General features: G+C 31.7%; 2 protein-coding genes across 6 annotated transcripts; both read left to right on the top strand.

The window, feature by feature from the left end:
* Positions 1 to 11773: 11773 nt before the first annotated feature.
* LOC107955495 (uncharacterized) lies at positions 11774 to 17180 on the top strand. 5 transcript variants are annotated; one of them, XR_001699989.2, is made up of 11 exons: positions 11774 to 11903; positions 12010 to 12086; positions 13148 to 13229; positions 14141 to 14224; positions 14493 to 14608; positions 15054 to 15205; positions 15347 to 15456; positions 15574 to 15659; positions 16189 to 16293; positions 16384 to 16557; positions 16856 to 17180. XR_001699989.2 is itself a non-coding variant. In XM_016891285.2 (10 exons), exons 5-10 carry the CDS (start codon positions 14499 to 14501, stop codon positions 16502 to 16504), a joined length of 684 nt encoding a protein of 227 aa, XP_016746774.1. In that variant the 5' UTR covers positions 11774 to 11903; positions 12010 to 12086; positions 13148 to 13229; positions 14141 to 14224; positions 14493 to 14498; the 3' UTR covers positions 16505 to 17180. The 5 variants fall into 5 exon arrangements, 2 of the variants coding, with proteins under 2 accessions (XP_016746774.1, XP_040972686.1); XR_001699990.2 differs by lacking the exon at positions 14141 to 14224; XR_005929937.1 differs by lacking the exon at positions 14141 to 14224 and having other exon boundaries at positions 13148 to 13244.
* Positions 12128 to 12991, top strand: LOC121203768 (protein JINGUBANG-like). Its single transcript, XM_041074221.1, has one exon. It carries the CDS (start codon positions 12128 to 12130, stop codon positions 12989 to 12991), a length of 864 nt encoding a protein of 287 aa, XP_040930155.1.
* Positions 17181 to 18903: the final 1723 nt, after the last annotated feature.

Raw genomic sequence — 18903 nt, 5'->3', positions numbered from 1 at the left:
ACAAAGATGAAATAGAGGGCTGCCGACGGAGATGCAGCACTTTGATGCAGAGAATTGGGGAAAATTTTAGGGATTTCGGGCAAGGGGATTTGAGGAAAATTGGAGATCTAGGGGAGGGGATGAAAATAAATCTGCGCCGCCATATAGTGAAAAGTTTTTCTTTTATTTTATTTTTAAAATTTTTAAATATTGAACTTTTTGACAGAAATATGGACAAAAATATTAAATTTTTAATTTTTAAATATTTTTGAAAATTTTATAATTTTTTAATTAACATATAAAACAAATAATATCATGTCATGTGTATTACCTTATAGGTTGTCACATCAATATCATTAAAAAATTAATTTTGTAGTTAAATTTCTGTTAAAATTGATATTTAACATTTTTTAAAAAGTCGAATGTCAAATTTAGTTCAAAAAATAAGAATTAAATTGATTAAAAAATAAATATTGAGAGTTAAAATTTACCATGATCAACTCTTTTATGAATTAAATTGATAAATCGGTATGGCATGGTCTAGTATTGTTGAAAATATTTCTTTTTTCAATATGAAATTCTAATTGTAGTTTAAATGTATACTTAAAACTTTAATTTTGATTTAATCATACACATTTTCAAAAATAAATACATCAATTTTTTTTATATTGAATAAATATAAAATTTATGTATGCAATATATAAATATAAAATTATATTATATCAATAATTGTGTTAATAATTTACAAGAACTGGATCAAATTAAAGTTCATATATTCAATTGCACATTAAACAATTGTTCATGTATGCTTTTGGGATTTATCCCATTTTGATATTTTATTATTTGAAAAATAATAATTTATATTTTCTTATTTATGATTAAAATTTTTAAATATATATAACATAAATTTTGAAACATTTATATTAAAAAAACCCTAAAATCCTAAAACCCAAACCCATAATCACAAAATCCTAAAATCCTAAACCCCAAATCCATAAACACAAAACCCTGAAATTTTAAACCATAAACCATAATCCCTAATCCCTAAACTCTAAACAGTAAACCTTAAACCCAAAACTAAATTGATTTTTTGCGGCATTTTTATTAAAAACCTTATTCACACTCGAAGCTATTAAGTTTTTTTTAATTTGAATATATATAATTATTCACAAACTGATGATGTAAAATTTTAAGAATATTCATATTTTAAATCCATTTTGGTGCTACACATTCAAAAAAAGCCGAAATTAAGGAAATTTGGGACGTTACACCTTTATACAAAGAGTTGGTCAGAGCGTATTTTGACAAGCCTATCCCAATACTTAGGAAAGTGTCGCCCCAAAACTGTCGTCTTAGGACTACACAAAAGCCAACTCTTATTCAAGTGTTGCCTTAGGCATACATATCCCAACCCTTATACAAAGAGTTGGCCAAATCTCAACCCTTATACAAAGAGTTGGCTAAAGCATAGTCTATCCCAACACTTAGGAAAGTGTTGCCTCAAAAGTGGCATCTTAGGACTACACAAAAGCTAACTCTTATTCAAGCGTTGCCTTAGGCATACATATCCCAACCCTTATATATATAAAGAGTTGGCTAAAGTGTAGTCTATCACAACACTTAGGAAAGTGTCACCACAAAAGTGTTGTCTTAGGACTACACAAAAGCCAACTCTTATTCAAGCGTTGCCTTAGGCATACATATTCCAACCCTTATACAAAGAGTTGCCCAAAGCATATGTTTGCAACTCTATCCCAACACTTAGGAAAGTGTCGTCACAAAAGTGTCGTCTTAGGACTATACAAAAGCCAACTCTTATTCAAGCGTCGCCTTAAGCATACATATCCCAACCCTTATACAAAGAGTTGCCCAAAGTGTATGTTCGCAACTCTATCCCAACACTTAGGAAAGTGTCAGCCCCAAAAGTGTCGTCTTAGGACTAGACAAAGCCAACTCTTATTTAAGCGTTGCCTTAGGCATGCATGTCCCAACCCTTATACAAAGAGCTGGCCAAAGTGTATGTTGGCTAGTCTATCCTAATAGTTAGGAAAGTGTCGCCCCATAAATGTCGTCTTAGCACTGTTTTGTTGTAGTGCATGAATTACACATGGTACACTATTCCATCATCCACATCAAATTGATGAAATTTTTAACAGAAAGAATAAATTTGCTCTTTGATCTAACATAAAGGTATTAATTACCCATTTTTTGAGTAGAATACTAAAATGTAATCTGATTCTTAGTACAAATACATTTATGATATTTCAACCAAACTTTGACGAATATTTTTTCTTAGGGGTATGATAATGGTTTTAGAAAAACAAATGTTATAGACTTAACTGAATCAAATTGTATGAGTTTAGATTGGAAACATAAATAAACAGAATGAGGGAAGAAAGAAAAGATGGCATTGTTCTGTAATGTGGTGAAAGGGTCACTAAATCTATATCATTATAATGGAGTATTAGTTGTTAGTTTAGGTTCCACTATCAACACCTCTCTTCTAAAAAGAGTATCCTGGAAATTCTAAGACAGCTAGCAGCATTACTATTATTTGAGAGAGCGATGTTTGGACAAAATGTGTAGTGGTGTGAGATTATGGTTTCAGATTTTCATAAAATATAGTTATAATTGTAGGCAAAGTAAGGTGTATGAAGCTTGGGGGTTTTGGTCTTTAAGCTCTTTGTGTCAGTACGGATTTATTTGGAAGGATGTTTGATTGGTTGTTTTTTGATTAGATTGATCCAACTCCGCAAAATCTCAAGAACAGCTCTAGTTTTAATAAAGTCACTTGCACGGTACATTTCTCAACTATTCTCTATACTTACATCCTCTAATTATCAATATTTCATTTTAAAATATAAAAAAGACGCATAACTTTAAAAATTAAATTAAAAATAAAAGGAGTTTTATCGTTACAAAAGTTTTGGAAACTTCAAAATTAAGACATTTACATTATTCATTTTCTTTTAGATATTTCATTTAAAATTATGTCACATAAAATTTAACTAGTCATTTAATAATTAAATTAACGATTTTAATAATAAAATGACCTAATTAACATAGCTTTAATAATTTAAATAATTTTAAGTCTAGAGACAAATTTAAAATAAGAATATTTGATTTGATTAAGTTGTTTTAATATTACCCTAAATATTATAATAGATTATGTTGTTGAGTAATATTTAATCTAATTATTATTAGATAAAGTAGTACATATTTGAATATAATTAAAAAAAAACAACATAGGAAAGTTATAATAATTTGTCCGTTAAAATCCAACTTATTTGATAAAATTGAAACAGTAAAACAATAGGAGCAACATGAAATTGGTTCAACAAATACAAATTTGTAATTATATCAAACTATAAGGGTACTTTCTTATGATCCCTTTTTCTCTATAAAATCCTCTCCCACTCTTTCTCATTCTAAAAGCGAACGGTTCTCTAGTAAAATGTCGGCAAGGCCTAGAAAGTACACCAAAATCCACCACATTGTGAGGATTCGGCAAATGTTGCAATGGTGGAGGAACAAGGCCCGAATGTCAACCCGCTGCATCCTCTCTGATGTGCCAGTAGGTCACATGGCGATCTACGTCTGGACAAGTTGCAGGAGATTTGTGGTGCGCGTCTTTAGGAAACTCCTTATCCAAACCGAGGAAGAGTATGAGTTTATTAACCAAGGCTTGTTAGCCATCCTCTGCGATGAGTCGGTTGTCGAACAAGTGATCCAGCTTATTTCTGGAAATTATAAGTAAGCTTGATTTTACCACCGAATCTCGACCCTTATTTCATGGCTCCGCTGGTAAATAACGATATAGTGGAATAGAAAGGAAAGCCTTGGATTCTTATGTAGGAATTTTGAGTCAGTTTCTAGTTGGCTCGAGTGAATAATTACATGAAACCAATGAGTTGGCTTCTTGTTTCTTTATTTTTTAAAAATTGTTGGTAATCGACTATAAAGGGGGAAAAGGGTCAAATAAGTTGAGTCATTGTATTAACTTGGAGCAATGCATGGGGGATTTTTACCAAATTAATATAAAAAAATAAAAAAGTACTAAAATAATACAAAGGCAAAAGTATGTACTAAAATGGTACATTTAGGATGGTGCCGCCTCTGGCAGAGGCGTAACCACCCTGTCCCTCTGACATCTGTCACCAAATTAGTTAAAAAAATAAACTGTATTAAAAAAATAAACTGTTTAAAAAAAAAAGAGGAGCGTGTGCCAAAAGCGGCACTGGTGAAGCCTCTGTCAGAGGCGGCACCAGTTGCTGACGTGGCACATACGGCACCCTCTCCCCCAAACCTCTATTTAAGCCTTCGAAGGCATACAGCAGTAACAAAAATTGCAGAAAAAGAGAGGGGGAAGAGAAAAAAGAAAAGAAGAATAAATAACTTTTGCCAGTAAAAAAATTACAGAAAAAAAGAGGGAGAAAAGAATAAAGAAAAGAGGAAGAAAGAAAAGGTAACTTATTATTATTATTTTTAAATAGAATAGATTTTAATAAGAAAATATTATTTTGTTAGTATTATATATTTTGTTTAGTGTTATTTTTATGCTTTGTTGTAAAAGTTATTTTGTTTATTTTTTATTTGTTAGTAAGTTTTGTATTTAGAAATTTTGTTTATTTTTTAACAGATGGAGTATTGAGGATGGATAATTAGTTTTTCGTATGCGTTTATTTCAATAGAATCATCTTGACAACAACTGTTGGATGCATATTTGAATGTCGGCAACAAATAGCAATGAAATTTAATAGAAATGTCTCATTGGATGATATGAAGGGAAGGATTAACGCAAAAATTGTACGACGTTGTGGGAGAAGGATCTCGAAACTTTTCTACAAGTTTCTAATTTCGACAGATCCTATCAAATTCACCGAAATGGAACTTATAGATGACGAAGATATAGAGATAATGATCGCTCTTTATGTGGGAATGACAGTGACAAAAATGCACCAGTTCACTTATTTGTTGAGTTAGCCGGTATGGAGCAAAATGAAGATTTCACTGTATATGGTGAAAAACATGGAGCTCAAGAATCGTGCATAGTGGCTTCAATATCGTACATTGATAGTGAATCGACTATACATGGGATTAGTATCGATCTTAATGTTACACCCGATATTGATGTGGTTGGTGATGATGGATATGATAGTAGTGATTCTTGTGATCAAGAGGTCGATAGTGATAGTGATCCTAATGAAGACGATGTCCCCAATGATATTGACGATGAAGATGTGATTGACGATGGAAACATTAACGCGTTTTCGATCGAGAACCAAATGCGACGTATTGTGATACACAATAATCCTGGGCCATACATGTCGCTCATAGACCCCGACGTGGCGCAAGTAGCTGAGTTCTCAGAGTACCCTGAAATACTTCTTGCTTACTAGCTGGCCGTAAATTCCAATCTTGAGGAGTTATTCATAGGCCAGAGATTCGAAAGTAAGGAAGAGTGCGTATTTTCTATTAAGCGGTATAACATGAATATATCAGTGGATTACAAAGTTGCAGTGTCCAAACTGACATTATATATTGAAGAGTGTTGGAAGTCGGCGGAAGGCTGCAACTGGCAGGTATGAGCTGTATTATTCAAAATTCAAAGATGTGGGAGATAAAAAAATTCGTTGGGCCTTACACATGCATATCAACTCGTATGATAGAAGATCATCAAAAACTTGATTCTAAAACTATCTGTACGTGTATCATGCCAACGGTGAAGGACATGCCGACCATTAAAATTTCGGTACTGATTACCGAAATACGGGCATGATTTCAGTATCGAGTTTCATATCGAAAGGTGTGGATAGCTAAATAGATGGCAATTGAACAATTGTTTGAGTATTTCGATGTGTCGTATAACGAGTTACAGGGATGGATAGTCGCTGTGCGGGAGTACATTTCGGGGACTGCCATTGAGTTACAGACACAACCTTATTATGGCCCGGATGAACAACTAAAGCGGGAAAAAAGAATTTTCTATTGGATGTTCTGGACGTTTGATCCATGTGTGTGGGCATTTCCCCACTGCAAGCCGTTTGTACAAGTGGATGAGACTTGGCTATATGAAAAATATACACAGATCTTACTCCTTGCGGTTGTTCAATACGGCAATAAGAACGTGCTCCTGATAGCATTTGCCATCGTAGATAAGGAGAATATGGAATCTTGGGAATTCTTCCTTACCAACCTGCAGAGGTATGTTATTAGCAATGATAATATCTGCGTCATTTTCGATAGAGGAAAATGATTAATTGTCGCAATTAGGCGTTCCAGTGTGCCATAAAGATCCGTTTACTGCATCCATCACATTGCAACTAATTTCCATTGATATTATAAGAATGCAGACAGGAAGAGACAAGTAGTGAAAATGGGTAAATGATAACCTTATCTTTTCAATATAAGGTATAAAACTTCATTAATGTAAACTTTATATCTTCTTTGTCTTTTTCTTTCTAATATAAAACTTTCACTCACTATTTCTCTTTGTGTATATATATATATGGGTGAATATATTTGATAACTACTTTTATTATAAGAATAGGATTAAAATAGTTTTTTTTATTATTAAATTAAATAAAAGATTAAATCAATCTATTTAATAGTAGAATGAAGAATTTAAACTAGTCTAGATAATAAAGCAATTTAACATTTACTTTTACTTATATATATATATAACGACTTATGTGACCCTCTAATTTTATAAAAATAATCATTTTAGAATGAATGAAAGAATCCACATGATATACCATGTCAATAATTAATTACTTTTTTAATTTAAAAAGTTTTTTTATTCTTTTATAATTTATAATAATTTTAAATTATATATTTTTATATTTTTATATTTTTAAATAATTAATTAATTGATAATGTGGCATTCCTTATATAATACATAAATAAAGTCACAAACTAAATGTTTTAGAAGCTCTAGAATTCTCTAGGATTGTATTTACTTGTATAGCGTATTTAAAAATAAAAAATTTGATTCTACATTTGTATTGTTTGTAACCATTAGATGGAGAGGGCTTGGCCTATAAATAAGTACATACTTTTCTTTATACGTAATTAATTCGTTTAGCAATAATTAAAATATTAAATAAGAAATAAAATTATAAAACAATATGTTGTTTGGAAAATAACTATTAGATAATCATATTAGTGAATCTGCTAATACATACTTCATCCAGATAAAGTATGCATTATTAAAATTAAATTAAAATATTAAATAAGAAATAAAATTATAAAACAATATATTATTTGGAAAATAAATATTATTGTAATGAGATACATGTTTTATTAGGTATAAGTATTTAAATTTTGTTTTTGTAATATGATACATTCGTAAATATATATAATCATATTAGTGAATCTGCTAATACACTCTTTTTCAGGCTAAAGTATGCATTATTAAACTTAAATTAAAATATTAAATAAGAAATAAAATTATAAAACAATATGTTATTTGGAAAATAACTATTATATAATCATATTAGTGAATCTGCTAATGCATACTTCATCCAGATAAAGTATGCATTATTAAAATTAAATAAAAATATTAAATAAGAAATAAAATTATAAAACAATATGTTATTTGAAAAATAACTATTATATAATCATATTAGTGAATCTGCTAATACATACTTCATCCGGATAAAGTATACATTATTAAAATTAAATTAAAATATTAAATAAGAAATAAAATTATAAAACAATATGTTATTTGAAAAATAACTATTATTGTAATGAGATACATGTTTTATTAGGTATAAGTATTTAAATTTTTATTTTTGTAATGTGATACATGCGTAAATATATATATTAGTGAATCTGCTAATACATACTTCATCCGTCTAAAGTATTTGCCAGCAAATAAGAATGGAACCATGTCATAAAGGTTGGAACCATGACCCGATTTTTAGTCAAGAGGTGACAATTTCCTTTCAAAAGAAACTATCTTTTTAATTTTAGGAATGGAATATGTTTTTCATTGTTGTACTGTTCTGGTTACCATCAATAGTTAATTGTAAGCTGGAGAGAAATGGTATTCTTTATGGTTACTAGGGTTATTTTCTTCTACCATCTAAAATTGTAAATTGAGATTGCGGAGAAGTTTATTTGCCCTACTCATTGATAATATATATATTTATAATCTAGATTTTCATTATGCCTATTGATATCTTGCCTCCGTACTTTTGTGATTTCCTTTGTTTAATTTTTAATCCATTACGAACCAGTGGATCATATAATCTTGTTGCTTCTTTATCCCTCGGTTCTGCATGCTTTTCCACTCAATAATGCTTCATTGTGGTTCATCAAGTCAAGTTGATATGTATTCGAGATTTACAACTTATTTGAAGTTCTGATTTCATGTGTTTTATTTTTCCCTCGGAGAAAGGGAATGTGCGGTGGTTAATGACATGTTCATCACATGGTTTTTTACACTGATTCTTTTATTGCAGTTTTGATGAGGAAATACTTCATATCATTGGATCTCTGATATCAACTCACGCAGGAAGCATTCGTTGGTTGGATAGACATTTGGAGGAAGATTCAGAATTTGATAGGTCTTTTAGTAAACTCAAAAGTTTTATATAGCAACCTTTCTGTATTTCAACTGGCGAAAGTTTTAATTTAAATGTTGTATAATCCTATAGGAGTTCTACGAAGAGTGGAGATAGAGAATGGCTTGGGGATAAAATTGTTGATGAGGGAGCAACTTCCATGAGCTACGATAATCATATTAAAATGTCCAAAAAGCGTAGAATCACAAAATGATGGTGATGATTGCTTCAAATTACTAATTATATTAGGAGATTTCTTGTTGCCAGGTAATTCATTGACCAATTCTTGTGCTCACCATGAGTACTGCTAATCTTTTATCAGTGTTGAAGTCTTCTTCTCCTAAATAAGTTTTATATCCTTTGTTAGAGTAATCAAACTTGTGAACTGTTGGTAGTATTGATGAGTTATGCATAAAACATAATACCTGTTTTAGTTTATGTTCATCTATTTGCTTTTCTTGCATCTTGTATAAGAGCCTTTTGATGTTAATTTTTTTGCCTACTTTAGTCTTATACATTAATCGCTTATAATTACAAGTGTATTGCAAAATATGTGCTAGCACAGGTAGTGGGGAGTGGTGGGCTGAAGGTCCATGTAGATGAAGGTATATTGCTTCTGGTGATTGCTTCGGTAAGGAATTGTTCTTCTGTTGAAGCTTGCTAAAATTTTGAAATCTTCCCTTCATTTTTTGTGGTCGTTGTTTTGTACGTGACCAAAATTGAAAATTCCAGATTCCCAAGTCGATAAAAGAGATTGCAATTTTTTTCTCCTGTGAAGTAGGCAATTTTTGTTTCCTAATGATGTATGTTGAGTGACATTTTTGTACGTTGTACAAGTACAGACTTGGTCTTATCTATAATATGTTAACATCGAATTTAGCAAAAGGAAATGCTTTGTCCCCTTGTCTCATGATGGCTTCACGTCATCTTTTGTGCACTTTCGATTCATGCCAATGTTTACTAGGTAAAAGTAGTCGAATTGCATTTTACGCGCCACTAAAAAAATTGATAAATTAATCCTTGTAAGTTAGATTCAAAAGAAAAAAATTGATAAATTAATCCCTGTAGGTTAGATCCAAAAGTAAACTGGTCATTTCTGTTAATTTTTTTTTCATTTTTACTATTTAGAATTGGGCATGTCAAGTGTAACTATTTGGTTCTTTCGTCAGTTCCTTCAGTTTTTTAATAGTATAAATAGATGAATTTATAACAGAAAGGACTAGTTTACTTATTGATTTAACGTAAAGGGACTAAGTGTCTATTTTTTAGTAAAGGGAGCAAAATGGAGTTTAACTTTTAGTATAGGAACATCCATGATACATTTATTATCTTCATTGGTGAAATAGTTTTGCGTATTTTCTGGCTGCCTATGTCTGTGTTGCAGCGAACCAATTTCTAGAACTATGCCAGCCAATGCTTCTCCCTTCTTATTTAGGGGAATTCGTGTTTTTAATTTGGAAAAAGAAAAGAATTCAACTGGCAGGGAGTTTGAACTTGGGATTTATGGTGGATTCTCATGAACTTTTGCTACAATTATCTAATTAGACAGCAACAGTAAGAAAGAACAGAGAATTTACCTTTTGCTTATTTTGAAACTTTGAGTTCGAGCTTGCATTTTATTTAAAATTCGTGTATTTTAACCTTTTTTAAAAGGATATTCAGTTATTTAGGGTAGCGAGAAAAATCGAAATCCAATAAGTTAAGGCACGATTTTTCGAACTTCTAAATATTGAATATTGCCTTTATTTACAAAAAAAATATTATCTCGAGGTAACAATATGTCATATCTAGTAAGTTAGGGCACAACACCTTAAATCTCCGAGAATAAGCATTTTATTCAAAACTCGTATTGCAATTTTAAAAGAATATTCCGTTATTTAGGTTAAATGAGAAAAGTCGAAACCCAGTAAATTAAGGCACAATTTTCTCGAATTTTCAAATACGAAATATTGCTTTTATGAAAGAATTATTTTTGTCGGATAAAGGATAATATAACACAAATTTGTAAAAACAAAAAGAAATAAATCATGATAGAAACAAGTAGAGGTGTGCATGGGCTGGGCCGGGTTCGGGTCGGGCCTAGACAAAATTTTAGGCCCGTCCTGAAAATGGGCCTAAAAATTTGTCCAAGCCCGACCCAGAATAAAATTGTTAAGCCTGAGCCTGGCTCGACCCGGCCCATATTAATTTTTTTAACTTATTTCATTAAATAAAAAATTTAAAATATATTAAATCATCAAATACATTAAAAACAAATATTAAAACAAGAAACAAATAAAAAATATACTAAAACAATTCTTAAAACAATAGACAAATTGAAAATATAATAAAAAATGTTTATATTAAAATTAAAATTAAAATGTAAATATGATTAAAAATAAAAAATATATATTTAGTATATAATTCGGGCCGGGCCGGGCCGGACCCGGCCAAAAAAATTTTACCCGAGCCCGACCCATTTTCTAAACGGGCTTCTTTTTTTGCCCAAACCCATATTTCGGGCCTATATTTTTACTCGAACCCTCTCATTTTTCGGGCAGGCCTAAGGGTCGGGCCGGGTAGCCCGGCCCATGCACACCTCTAGTAACAAGCATCACGAAATAATAATAAATGAGTAGTATGAATGACAAAAATAAAAGAAATAAAACAAACAAGCTATGTAACTTAAAAGGAAAATAATAGGTAAAAATAATAAAAAGATAAAAATGAAAATAAATAAGAATAATAAGAATAAATAAAAAAAGAAACTTAATAGTAAACCGATAAATAAATAAGTAATATATAAATAGTAAAATAATAATAATAATGACAAAAGTAAAAATGTGTTAATAAGGATAATAAAAAAAAGAAAATAATAATTTGCTAATAATATAATAGTAACGATAATAATAATAGTAATAATATTTATTCATTTTGAATAACGTAATAATGAAAATATAATACTAATAAAAAAATACATTAGTAATAATAATAATAATATGTTGTTAATAAGAAAAATACTAACAAAGATAATGATAATAATATGCTAATAATGATAGTGATAATAAAAAGAAAATAGTAATAAAAATAATAATAATAACAGTAGGGTAATAATAATAATAATAATAACAAAAAGGACTAAATCGAATTAAAACAAGATATCTGGGGTAAATTCGAAATAAAAGAAGTGGAGGGACAAAAGGGAAATATTTAGTGACGTCATTATGTTTAACAAAACGGCGCCGTTTTTGTTTCATCCATTTCACCCCAATACAAACCCGAAACCCTTATTTTCCCCAAATCAAAATTTCCCCTAAACCCTAAATTTTCCCCAAATCAAACCCATTTGCCGTCTCCCTTTCTCTTTTGGTTCGACAGGTTTCATTTCATTTCGATTTCTAATCAAACCCGAAGCTCCTTGTTTCATTTCGATTTCATTTCTATTATTTTTTATGTGGGTTACACTTCTGTTTTATTTTTGCAGCAAGCGGAAAATTAAGGGATTTCATGTCGAAATCAAACCCGACTGAAGGCTAGCTTTTGCGAGTCCAACAAATCAAGGTACTCTCATTTAGTTGTTCTTTTGAACCCTAGACTTTAGCATGCTGACATTGGTAATCTTAGATTGTTGTGCTTCTCTCTCTTTTCGGGGTTTTGGAGATGTTTGGGTTTCAAATCAAATAGTGGATTGGTTAAAAACCATTGTTATATCAGGTGCAAAGATTTTTACTGGTCATCAAGATGGTAAAATTCGTGTATGGAAAGTATCTGTTAAGAACCCTGGTGTTCATAAACGAGCTGGTACATTACCATCTTTGAAAGAAATCCTCAAAAGTTCAATTAAACCAAGTAATTACATTGAAGTGAAACGCAAAAGATCTTTATGGATCAAGCATTCAGATGCTGTGTCATGTTTGAGTTTAAATGAAGAACATGGTCTTCTTTATTCAGCTTCATGGGATAGAACATTTAAAGTATGGAGGATTTCTGATTATAAATGTCTCGAATCGGTTAACGCACACGACGACACGGTGAATTCAGTAGTATCGAGGTCCAGCAGGGAGATGGTTTTCACCGGTTCGGCCGACGGGACGGTTAAAGTATGGAAAAGGGAACAACAACTTAAAGGGACGAAACATAGTTTGAACCAAACATTGTTACAACAAGAATGTGCTGTTACATCATTAGCAATTGATGCACCTGGTTCGGTTTTATATTGTGGTTCCAGTGATGGCCTTGTTAATTTTTGGGAACTTGAGAAAGGATTAGCGCATGGTGGTGTACTTAAAGGACATAAATTAGCTGTTCTTTGTCTTGAAGGAGCTGGGAATTTGGTGTTTAGTGGCTCAGCTGATAAAACTATATGTGTTTGGCGTAGGGATGGTAACATTCATACATGTCTTTCGGTTCTAACCGGACATACAGGACCGGTTAAGTGTTTGGCATCGGAAAATTCATGGAGTTGAGCTAATTTTGGCCGAATGGCTGGTGATGGCTAAGGAAAATGCTACTTCTTGAATTCTTTTAATGCATGCATCGGTTATGTGAAGTTATCCCTTGCATGCAAAGCCATGCACGGTTTTTGTATTGTTCTTACCTTGTAAATATGGTTTGGTTTGTAGCTAAATAGGTGGGAGGAAGCATTGGCGAGAAAGGGGAAGGAGCAAGTCGATCGGCTAGATAGCTCAGCTTGGAGAAATTTTAGTAAGTTCTTCAAAGTTAACGTGTAAAATTATTATGTTTGAAATATAAATATTTCATGCAGGTGTGGTTCGGCAAATGGACTGTTAAAATTATAAATTTAGGAGTTAAAAATACATGCTGATTTTTATTTTTATTTTACCGAAATGTTGCTGTTAGAAGAGATGTAAATGTGAGAAGTATATGCACAGGTTGACTGCTGAGTGTATTTTGTTTCAGCATGCGACTTGTATTACCGGTCTGCTGCTTTGGTGTTAAAGGCAAATAAAATATTAGTGGTTAAATGTTAAACTTGGCCCCTGTTTTAAAGTTGAATAAATCAAACTGTAATTGTAACATATGTTATGCTACTAAGTTAATTGAGAGTAAAGTGTCAAATTTACTATCCAATGCACTGTCATTTGTGCTGATTTTCTTCATTAAGTTCAGCTGTCCGAATCTGTTGTTGATATCAAATTATATGCAATGCACTATGAGATTGTATATGCATGTAAATTTGGTTTTTTGGAGGTTTGGATGGGTTGTATGGAGATTGAATATATTGTTGGAGACCAGATGTTGCAGTGATTATTCCTTTAAATGTAAAGCAAAGAGTTTACTGAATTTATAATGCGAGACCAGTTGTATTAAATGTTTGATATGTAGACACTTATATGTTTGTTCCACATTAAAAACACTACTTTAGGTTCAACATTTTTTGATGTTTTATTGTCATTTTTGGGACCTTATTTGCAGTACTTTAGGTACATCAAGAACAGTTCGTTCCAGAATATATATATATTTTTATGAGTATGAAACTAACTTATTTATGATCAGTGACTCTAATGGCACATATTTGTGTATATATATATATTTTAAAAATTCCTTCAAAAATTTCGAACTAACTCTTGTCTCGTTAACTATCCCGCCGCCAGACAAGCCTCTCACCACCATTCTGTCCCAGCCTCCTCTTTCTCTTGTCGCGTTCAAGTTTCCAACAGACTAGGAAATTTATTAAGGTAGTTTTTCAAACCCTAAACCTAATTTGAAGATTTTGAGTAAAGAGATTTTTAATTATCTGATCTCTGTCTCTGCTGCTATATTTTATTTTTTGTTTTCTATCCTACTGCTCGTTATTCCGTCTGTTTACTTCATTGAGAAGGAGAATTTTTTTAAAGCTATCAGTTTAGTGTCAATAGCGGATTTGCGGTCGCCACTGTGAATTAGCGGCTGCATCACCGCTATTTGAAACTCTGACTTGCTATTAATTTTGGATATTTACTGCAGCTTCAAATGGAAGGATTAAGCGTAGCAGATGCTAATTTGTTGATGTATTTACACCCATCAAAGAGTAGGAACGTGTCCCAGTCGATTCTCCGTGAGCTTGGCTCTTTGCTATTCAAGTTAGTTCTTTTACTTTCACTTAAATTTAATTTTTCATATAACTCAAAACTCCTGTTTTTGTTTATTATTTTTTCTTCACCAAAAGCTGTTTTGTGTTGATATTGCTTTTGATTTAAATAAAGTATACCTTAATTTAGTTTGGTCTGTTTTCTAGTTTAGCTGAAAATTTAACTTCTGATGATGAAGCTAATGATACTGTGGCTCTTTTTAAACAAATGGAGAAGTTTATTACTGTTGAGAATATAAGCTTTTAAACAGGCTGAATTTAACTGCAATGTCTGGATCTAGTAGCGTGATTCTTTTGACTCCGTTGGGATCAATACTAAATCAATAGGTTTTGTAATGATGCACTTCACTTGTAATGTTGATTATAAGAATGAAATGATGTGTGAATATTTGCTTCCTTTTGTCCTGTTATAATATGAAGTGATTCTGTTCTTGCAGGTTTAATGAAACATTTGATGGTGTTTTATTGGCCTATGATGTCAATATTCTGGATAAACAGGCGAAAATTCTTTCTGGTGTTCATCCTTATTTTGGTCTTAGACTAAAAGCAAATCTCCTACTTTTTTCACCAAAGCCAGATATGCTCTTAGGTACCATTTTTTCATGATATTTCAGGTTATTTATTTAGTTTTTCTTTTTTTTTCTTGTAGTGGATATCACACTGCCAGTATGTATTTATGGATCTGCATGCCTAAGATGTTGTCTAAACTAATTTTCTTTGCCACATTCAGAGGGGAAGGTAGTGAAGCTTTCTCAAGAATCTATTCATGTTATTGTTCTCGGTTTCTCGTCTGCCATCATAACAGCTGAAAACATTCGTGGAGAATTTAAATATAGAACCGTAACACTTTTCTACCTTGTTCTTAATTTTTTTATTTTCTTTGTGTGTTGGGTATGTGTATATGGCAAGAGACTACATGTATTACTGTAGTAACTTTAGTGTCTTATTGTATCATAGAAAGACAAAGAGGAACTATTTGCCAGCAAATCTCACAAGCGACATGTCATAAAGGTTGGAACCATGATCCGATTTTTAGTCAAGAGGTGACAATTTCCTTTCAAAAGAAACTATCCTTTTAATTTTAGGAATGGAATATGTTTTTCATTGTTGTACTGTTCTGGTTACTATCCTGTTAATTGTAAGCTGGAGAGAAATGGTATTCGTTATGGTTACTAGGGTTATTTTCTTCTACCATCTAAAATTGTAAATTGAGATTGCGGAGAAGTTTATTTGCCCTGCTCATTGATAATATATATTTATAATCTAGATTTTCATTATGCCTATTGATATCTTGCCTCGTACTTTTGTGATTTCCTTTGTTTAATTTTTAATCCATTACGAACCAGTGGATCATATAATCTTGTTGCTTCTTTATACCTTGGTTCTGCATGCCTTTCCACTCAATAATGCTTCATTGTGGTTCATCAAGTCAAGTTGATATGTATTGGAGATTTACAACTTATTTGAAGTTCTGATTTCTTGTGTTTTTATTTTTCCCTCGGAGAAAGGGAAGGTGCGGTGGTTAATGACATGTTCATCACATGGTTTTTTACACTGATTCTTTTATTGCAGTTTTGATGAGGAAATACTTCATATCATTGGATCTCTGATATCAGCTCACACAGGAAGCATTCGTTGGTTGGATAGACATTTGGAGGAAGATTCAGAATTTGATAGGTCTTGTAGTAAACTCAAAAGTTTTAAATAGCAACCTTTCTGTATTTCAACTTGCGAAAGTTTTAATTTAAATGTTGTATAATCCTATAGGAGTTCTATGAAGAGTAGAGATAGAGAATGGCTTGGGGATAAAGCTGTTGATGAGGGAGCAACTCCCATGAGCTACGATAATCATATTAAAATGTCCAAAAAGCGTAGAATCACAGAATGATGGTGATGATTGCTTCAAATTACTAATTGTATTAGGAGATTTCTTCTTGTCAGGTAATTCATTGACCAATTCTTGTGCTCACCATGAGTACTGCTAATCTTTTATCAGTGTTGAAGTCTTCTTCTCCTAAATAAGTTTTACATCCTCTGTTAGAGTAATCAAACTTGTGAACTGTTGGTGGTATTGATGAGTTATGCATAAAACATAATACCTGTTTTAGTTTATGTTCATCTATTTGCTTTTCTTGCATCTTGTATAAGAACCTTTTGATGTTAACTTTTTTGCCTACTTTAGTCTTATACATTAATTGCTTATAATTACAAGTGTACTGCAAAATATGTGCTAGCACAGGTAGTGGGGAGTGGTGGGCTGAAAGTCCATGTAGATGAAGGTATATTGCTTCTGGTGATTGCTTCGGTAAGGAATTGTTCTTCTGTTGAAGCTTGCTAAAATTTTGAAATCTTCCCTTCAATTTTTGTGGTCGTTGTTTTGTATGTGACCAAGATTGAAAATTCCAGATTCTCAAGTCGATAAAAGAGATTGCAATTTTTTTCTCCTGTGAAGTAGGCGATTTTTGTTTCCTAATGATGTATGTTGAGTGACATTTTTGTACGTTGTACAAGTACAGACTTGGTCTTATCTATAATATGTTAACATCGAATTTAGCAAAAGGAAATGCTTTGCCCCCTTGTCTGATGATGGCTTCACGTCATCTTTTGTGCACTTTCGTTTTACGCCAATATTTACTAGGTAAAAGAAGTCTAATTGCATTTTACGCGCTACTAAAAAAATGGATAAATTAATCCTTGTAGGTTAGATCCAAAAGCGAATTGATCATTTTTGTTAAAAATTTTGTTCATTTTTACTGTTTAAGATTGGGCATGTCATGTGTAATTATTTGGTTCATTCGTCAGTTACTTCAGTTTTTTAATAGTATAAATAGATGAATTTTTAACAGAAAGGACGAGTTTACTCATTGATTTAATGTAAAGGGACTAAGTGTCCATTTTTTAGTAAAGGGAGCAAAATGGAGTTTGACTTTTAGTACAGGAACATCCATGATTCATTTATTATGTTCATTGGTGAAACAGTTTTGCATATTTTCCGGCTGCGTATGTCTGTGTTGCAGTGAACCAATTTCTAGAACTATGCCTGCCAATGCTTCTCCTTTCTTATTTAGGGGAATTCATGTTTTTAATTTGGAAAAAGAAAAGAATTCAACTGGCAGGGAGTTTGAACTTGGGATTTATGGTGGATTCTCATGAACTTTTGCTACAATTATCTAATTAGCCAGCAACACTACGAAAGAACAGAGAATTTATCGTTTGCTTATTTTATTACCAATGATTATGAATCAATTTTCATTTTTTTTTTTGTAAGTGGGGAGGGAGGGGTTGTCGTCTTTGAATCCAAGATTTGGTTTCGAGAAATGTTGTGTAGTAACGAAATATATGTTTTTGACAAGTGGGCACGAAGACCTGCGTAGCCGATATGCAGTGACTCCGAAAAGTTAAACCAAACCTGCACGTTACAATATATAAAGTAGCCGATATGTGTTTACCTCCATTGGTATCACTAAATTCTTTTGCTTGATCAAAAGTACTTAGGGTAATACATTTGCTTGATCACCCAATACGAAAGTTGCTCTGGGTAATATATAAAGTAGAGATGAAATTGTTAAATATAGTTTCAACTTAAAATTTATTTCATATTATCTTTTAAAAATGATCGTATAGTCACACGCTCTAGTGTAAAAAGTATGCTCTCTTTCTTTACCTTTTACTTGTGTGAAAGTGGATTTTTCCCACTATTTTTCCTCTTTGGTTCAAAAACCCATGAAGGAAGAAACTTTCATGAGTTAGATGATTCATGCCACCTCCAACGTAGATTTGATGCTTTTGATAGTGAAGAAGGATGTTTTCTCTTTTTTTTTTTAGGAGTTTTATGGTTTTTCGTAGCTTTTTTTTATTGTGCTTTAGTGATGTAATTGATTTATACATTTGTCGATCTTCCACATCATGAAAACAAGCCATATCCACCTCAACATAATAAGCGAATTCTAATGGTCGAGATATACAAATGGTCAAAGATAAATAATGGCTTTGATTATGATCTTTGTTTTCCTAACTTAAAACTTTTATGAATTTCAACTCTACCCATCTCTTTTGTTGAATGAATTTATTTTCTTGTTCGTAAATAATATACATGTACCTGGGACACATTTCAATGAGATTTGTGTAAATCTAATCATTGTTGATCTGGGTATGGAACTATACCAATATATTAAACAAAGTAGAAGAGATCTGTGTTGGTTTTGTGGATCATTTTAATGGTGGATTCTGATTTTTCAGAGTTGAACTAACTAAATACATTCTCTGTTGCACTATACGCTACTACTT

Source organism: Gossypium hirsutum, chromosome A07, assembly GCF_007990345.1.
Source record: "Gossypium hirsutum isolate 1008001.06 chromosome A07, Gossypium_hirsutum_v2.1, whole genome shotgun sequence".
NCBI classification, from domain to species: Eukaryota; Viridiplantae; Streptophyta; class Magnoliopsida; order Malvales; family Malvaceae; genus Gossypium; species Gossypium hirsutum.
Note: the sequence above shows the minus strand (reverse complement) of the source record. Positions and strands in the feature narration are given on the sequence as shown.

Coding starts and splice junctions, on each gene's coding strand:
- LOC121203768 (XM_041074221.1), top strand. CDS start 12,128: ATGCTGACATTGGTAATCTTAGATTGTTGTGCTTCTCTCTCTTTTCGG.
- LOC107955495 (XM_016891285.2), top strand. CDS start 14,499: ATGGAAGGATTAAGCGTAGCAGATGCTAATTTGTTGATGTATTTACAC. Junction 15,206..15,346: donor AAAGCCAGATATGCTCTTAG/GTACCATTTTTT, acceptor TGCCACATTCAG/AGGGGAAGGTAGTGAAGCTT. Junction 15,660..16,188: donor ATCCGATTTTTAGTCAAGAG/GTGACAATTTCC, acceptor CTTTTATTGCAG/TTTTGATGAGGAAATACTTC.